Here is a 6,251-nt window from a genome sequence, read left to right as displayed (position 1 = left end):
GGAGGCTGGGAGCCGCGTGGGAGCCGCGGCCGCACGGAGCTGCCTGGACCCGCAGGCGGCCGGGCAGAGAGCAGGTGACCTGAGGCAGGGACACAACGGCCACGCGGGTGTGGAGACACGGGTCATCAGAACAGCGTCTGCGGCTCTGCTTCCAATCCAGAACCCTCGAGGAGGGTGGATGGGGTCCGGGGCCGGGCCACACGCCACTGCCCTGCCCCTCACCAGCAGAGGCAGAGAGGACAGGGGCGGGGACTGGTACGGAGACAGGGGTGGGGACAGGGGCGAGCCCTCTGCAGAAATTTCAGGCATGGAGTATTGCTACCAGTTAAAATCAAGCATAACTCACAAAACACCAAACACACGAAGGGACAAACCACCGGGGTCGGGGTCGGCAGAAGCACGAAACCACAGAACTAGGTCCCCAGAGGCTGAAGGGGTTTCATGGTCGGGCATGGAAAACGGAACGGCTGTGCATACAATCTTTAAAGAAACAGGATACAATTAAAAAAGAGAGCAGGCATGACCGGACAGCCAGACACTCCCGGGAGCGAACAAACACACTTAAAAAAAGCAGAAGGGGGTGAACTGGCAGATCTATGCAAAACTAGACATTACGCGACAGAGAGCGGGGAAGGACATGGGAACTTGAAGAGGCAGACGGTGGACGAGTGAACGTGGGGGCCACAGTGAGGTCTGCCGTCTCACTGGGGTCCCAGGGGGACAGTGGAGAGACCAGGGAAGAGGATGACTTACGAGGTCATGGCTGAAAACTGATTTAGAGAAAAGACTTCCCAGAACCAAGAAATGCAACGCATCCCTTGCAGAATAAATAACCATAAACACACATCTGACACGTTGGAGTGAATCTGTAATAAATCAGAGAATGCCTGAGCCCCGACTGGCCGAGCTCCGACCTCCTGTGTGACGTCAGGTTCCAGGCTTTGGGACAATGATGGGACAATGGCTAATGCAGTGGCAGCCCCCCCGGGACACGCTCGCTCGTCACCGGTCCTCTCCCTGGACACAGCCCAGGACACTTACCTCTCTTTGAAGTTTCCGTTTTTCTGCCTTCAGCTCGTCTTCTATTTTTTCTGCGTTTTCGGCAGCCGATTTATAACGTGATACCTGACTCTCTAACCTTATTACCTGAAAGAAAGGAAAAGCCATACGTATAAGTCGACCGGCCTGTTTTCTTTCTCCTCACTACCTTGGAGGTCAGTGTAATTTAATACGATGGGAGGCTACGCCATGCAAGTAACGACTGAGACTTGCTGACTATCACATGGGTTCGAGCCGAGCAAGCTATTTGTGCGTATTTTTGAGGAACGCGGGACCGAAGCCCTGTTATTTCCCCTTGGACTCTAGTCAGAAGCGTGGTTCCCACAGTGCTGACACCATGCCACCACCTCTCCTCTGCGGGAGCGGTTCTGCTGGGACACGGGCCGGTCCACGCAGAGGGGTGCTGGAGCAGGCGGGGAGGAGGCAAGGCGAGGAGCTCAGGCGGGAGTGGGAGGAGGGGACGTGGGGACGACGGCACAGCACAGCCGGGGCCTGAGGTGGGCGACGGGAGCAGCCACGGCCCGCCCGAGACTTCCGATCTGCCGAGGTCGAGGCGCGCTCACAAAACTCGGCCCTCTGTGGGTGCGCTGTTCGAAATTCTAAACAGTTCCCGCCACGTGTGCCCACAGTGGAGCGAAAGACCACCTGTTCTTATTTCTCCCCGTGATTAAAGACACGATTCGCCCCAGATATGGCCAGCCTGCCGGAGGCATGAGTGCCCCAAACCTAGGAACCAGAGACAGCCGGCCTGGCTGGGGAGCCAAGGACGGACGTCCGGGCAACAGGGACGTCCCCACAGGAAGCGGTTTTTAACTAAATTATTGTTTTTACTATCATTTTTAAAGAACAAAACCTTTAAAAACTCCCTGGCCCCATGAGCTATTTTCTACAACTAACCACTGTTTATAAAGTATTAGAACCGATGACACAGCCCAAATCCCAGTAAGGACCCTCCCTCCTCCCCATGTTCTTCCGCAGGAAATAAATTGAGGGCGTTTATTGGTTCTAAAAATCTCGGCTTCTTTTTGTCCTCGGCCTTTCAGGGGTGAGTTCTAGCAAATAAAACTGCAGTTAATCGACAGTTCAGCTGACTGTTACTGCTGACAGTGTGCACGTACATTTTGTTCTAATGCGGTTATCTCTTGCTCAGACTTTGCAAGTTTAAATTTGAGGTCGCTGATCTGTCTGTTGGCGTCCCCTGAAGGTTGGAAAAGAAGGAAAATTTGTTAAGCTCTTGAGCTTTGAAAATGTGAAAACAATAGTTACTGGGAACCAAGCCCTTGCTTTGCAATCATCTGGTAAATCTGTAAGTGCTGGCCTGTGCCGCCCCCAGCTCTCCTGAGCTGAGACGGGAGAGGGCGCCCTCTCCATGTACTCAGGCTGGGAAGCACCCAGGGGAGAGAGCGCCTGCGAGCAAAGAAATGGTGGGGGAGAGAGACTAGTGTCATTGCATCCCCTCAAGCCACTTTCTATATTTCTGGCACAGAAAAATACCTTGCAATTTTCCCATACAATTAGTGGCACCCGGCATAGTAGACGTGGTTTCCTGCAGCGCGTCGTATGGTGGCATCTTGATGCTCGCTTTTGGGCACCTGTCCTTTTTTTTAGGCTCAGACACACACATCCTTGCTCTGCCCACCTGCCCATCCTGCTCTATCCCACAGAGGGGACACCTTTGTGCCTTTGGACTCGAGGGCTATAGGGGTCTGGGGGGACACGGGGCACTGTGTGCCATGATGGCTTTCCTCCTCCCGCACCCGTGCAAGGAAGCTCGCCCGTGCCAGAGAGCTCCCTCTCACGCAGGGCTTGACACTTACTCTGCAGATCCATTCCATGCAGGTCCGTCCCGTTTTCTAAGATGTCATCTCCGGGGCGTGCAGTGTCGAGCTTGCCATGCTTCTGTCGTTCTTCTAGCTGCCCTTTGAGCTTCTTAACCTGAAAACACCCGCCGAAAAAGGATGTTAATTTCTCTATGCTCAACGAGACTGAAAAGCTGAGTTTAGAGCCCGTCGCAAAGGAAGCAGCACCTAAATGAAAAAACGCCCCATCGAAACAAGCGGAGGGGGCCTCGCTGTTATTTCGTGTGTCTCTAGGGTGCCAAAGAGACAGGAATTACATAACTGTGCACGAGAGAATCGGAATAAAAGGTTACAATTCTCCAGAGAGATAGGGAGTCTTCTTTAATAAAGAAATCAACACAAATAAATAAACTAACTTCTGCCAGTTAGTACTCTTCTTATTGGACAAAAACGGAATTATACGTACAATATCGGGCATGGATTACTTTGTAATTCTAGCTGAAAAGTCATTTCTAAGGTTGAAATTCCTCTTGAATTCAGAGGGGACTGTACATAAAATGCTGGTCTGAGAGTCAGCGATCAGGGGCGCTATTAACCTCTGCTCTGTGCACCGAGGAGCCAGCAAGGGCTGTGACTGAGGCCCCCACAGAACCCGAGGGAGCTGCAGGTGTGCCTCCTGCACGTGCAGATGTGTGGAGCTGGAACTTGGCTTCGGCTAACGGCTGTGACCGTGGAACTTCCTGTGTGTGACGGGGGGTTTCCCAGCCCTCGTCCTGCTACACTCTGCAGACCTGGTGGATGTCTCCACACACACATACACCCACACACGCACACGCACACGCACACACACGCACGCACATGCACACGCACACACGCAAAGAAGACCCCCTAGGCAAGCGCAAACCACAGGTGCACGCTGCTTTAAGAAAAAGTACAGAGTTGCCACGGACACAGGTTTTTAAAGCATCGCAGGAGCTTCGAGAGACTCCTATCATATTTAGTGCTTGCACGATTTTGAGAGACATCGTCAATGGAATTGTAAAAAGTAAGGCAGCTACCTTTGATTGGGCTTATGAGGGAAAGTGAGAGACACTGCATTTCCTTAGAAAGTGATTGTGCAACGATGTGACTACTGTCCCGCGCGGGACAACTGCTTCGTACTTCTTGAGGCGGAAGAGAGCCAGGAAGGTAGACCGCGGGGAAAACAACTCGGACCAACTGTGTAGCAGAGACGGACCTGCCACAGAGGGGAGCTGCTCACTGAGCCACTACACAACGGCCTTTAGGGACCAGCAGAAGTAGGAGCAGCAGTGTTTGGAACGACTCAGTAACGCCCTTGCCTCCCAATGGTTAATCTAGGCCTTTTGCGTAAACATTCATTTTAAGCAGCGATTCAGTGCCACGGCCTTGGGTCTTCGAGACGCCCTCCTACGGCTTCAGATGCTCTTCTTGGACGACAATATCAAGAGCACCGGTTGGCTCGACAGTTACTTTCCGGCACGATGCTTTACAGGGGTTCTGACGGAGTAAGAAGGATGGGAAGGTTCACGGGTTCAGGCGCCCCGTCTGAGAACGCGTAAAGTCATAGAAAGGTTGTTACCTGTTGCAGTAGGCATTCCCGTTCATCGACGAGCTTTTTCAACCTAATATCTGAAGAAATCAGAAAGAGAACGGGTTTGGGCGACTCCGTGGACCGCGCCTTCCAGCGGATCGCTAAACTGAACGAGCATCGCGGTTAGTGATGATGATGAAGGTATTATACACGTACCACAGCGAATGAGGCCACACACGGGACGGGGGAAGAATTCGGCCACGGGAGGTTGAGTGGGGTCAGCCTCCCGCCACATGCTCGTCTCGTCAGGGGCAGCATCCGGCCGCATGCAAACAGGCTATCTTCTACTTTGGGTTAGCATGCAAGAGCTCTAGGGCCAAACCACGCTGCAACACAAAATCTCACAGGCTTCTCGGTTTAACATCGTCAGCAAGGAGCAAACACCCTGAGACCCTCCGTGGAATGTCACCGGCATCTGCGTGAGCCCTGACCGTCCAGGTTTAGATCCCGGGAGACACACCTGCCCGACCCTCGCTCTCGTCAGGTGCTTTTATTCTTTTGGGGGAGCTGCAGTAATAGTCCAGGTTTCTGTCATCCCTCCCAGCCCAGATACATCGGGGGGCACATATGTAAGCATCTAGAAATCTCCCCAAACATCTCCCTGGGGGGTGTCTTCACAGCACAGTGCAGGAAACCACAGCCGGGGCGGGGGGTTCGGTTCAGAGGCTTGGTGAACTCCTACGCCAGGTTAAGGGACAATGAGATGACGCGATGGTGACAGGAATGTGGATGTGCACTGTGCCCTCGCCCCGTGCCGGGCCCTGCTCCGGCAGCTCACGCCATCAGCCCCTCGCCCCACGAAGCCCTGTGGGCGGGCACCATTGTCACGTCGTTCTGGGGACTTGGGGCCCAGCACAATCAGGCGACTTTCGAAGGCCTCGGAGCCTAGGCTTTGGGGCCCACCCTGGCTACTTCACTGTTTTCCCAAGTGGCAACTCAGGCCTCGGAGCTGGACCCCGATTCCTGGCTCGAGGTGCGAATTCCCAAGAGGCCAGCACGCTCACACTGCCCCGCTTCTGATTAGCCATGTGACGCGGAAATAATTCGCATAAAATGCCCCCTTGTTTCCACTTAAAAATTTTTCCAACCCCCCTAACTTGTTATTTTGAAGGTCACAACTGCAAAATAAACAAAACCAGAAAGTGCTAAGTGTCAGATAAATTCACGACCCTTTTGCGTTCTGTTTTGATTTATATGCAAATTACTTCTAATTTTTTTCCTTCCATAAACCCAACCGAAGCTGAAATAAAAGTTTTTTGTAGTTATAACCCCGGTTATTTTTCTCAACGTCACTTTTCATTTTATCTTATATAGTTTATGTTCCTACATACAAAACCTACAGGGGCATCATAAAAAATGCCGACTATATCAGAAAGTGGTCTCGAAGCTCATAGATGTATTATACAATTTTATTATTTTTCTAATAGAAGACTTCAAATACCCTAGTGAGTTAAAAAAATGTCACGATGTAATAATAGTGCTAGCAAAAAAATAAAAAATGATAATCGGACCTTTAGTCTCATGGTGAGAATATAGGTCCCATGCGGTCAGTGGCAGGCTCCCCCAGGCCAGTGTCCTGGGCCAGGACAGTGCCTCCTTATAAAAGGCAGAACAGGGACAGGCTGCTAAAGACAATTCTTCCTCCTCCTGTTCACAGGGCACTGCGGATGGGAACCGCCTACGTCGGCCCCGCTGGCTTCAGGTCAGCTAACAGCTCGAGCCGTTCACAGCTGGAAAAATATGTAGGTCTTCGACGCAAGAGGGGTAGTGTCGGGGGAAAG

General features: G+C 52.3%; 1 protein-coding gene across 2 annotated transcripts in view; it reads right to left on the bottom strand.

Annotated features, from left to right (window-relative positions):
* Nucleotides 1-6,251, bottom strand: part of LRRFIP1 (LRR binding FLII interacting protein 1) — a 74,004-nt gene that overhangs the window by 1,248 nt on the left and 66,505 nt on the right. For both annotated transcript variants that reach the window (XM_025045443.1, XM_006909896.2), the window contains 4 exons: nt 4,459-4,508; nt 2,877-2,994; nt 2,178-2,257; nt 1,042-1,146 (listed from right to left, as the gene is read on the bottom strand). In XM_025045443.1, the coding sequence (XP_024901211.1) occupies nt 1,042-1,146; nt 2,178-2,257; nt 2,877-2,994; nt 4,459-4,508 (353 nt within the window). The remainder of the gene's footprint in view (nt 1-1,041; nt 1,147-2,177; nt 2,258-2,876; nt 2,995-4,458; nt 4,509-6,251) is intronic.

This window comes from Pteropus alecto, unplaced genomic scaffold (genome assembly GCF_000325575.1).
Source record: "Pteropus alecto unplaced genomic scaffold, ASM32557v1 scaffold143, whole genome shotgun sequence".
NCBI lineage: Eukaryota > Metazoa > Chordata > Mammalia > Chiroptera > Pteropodidae > Pteropus > Pteropus alecto.
Note: the sequence above shows the minus strand (reverse complement) of the source record. Positions and strands in the feature narration are given on the sequence as shown.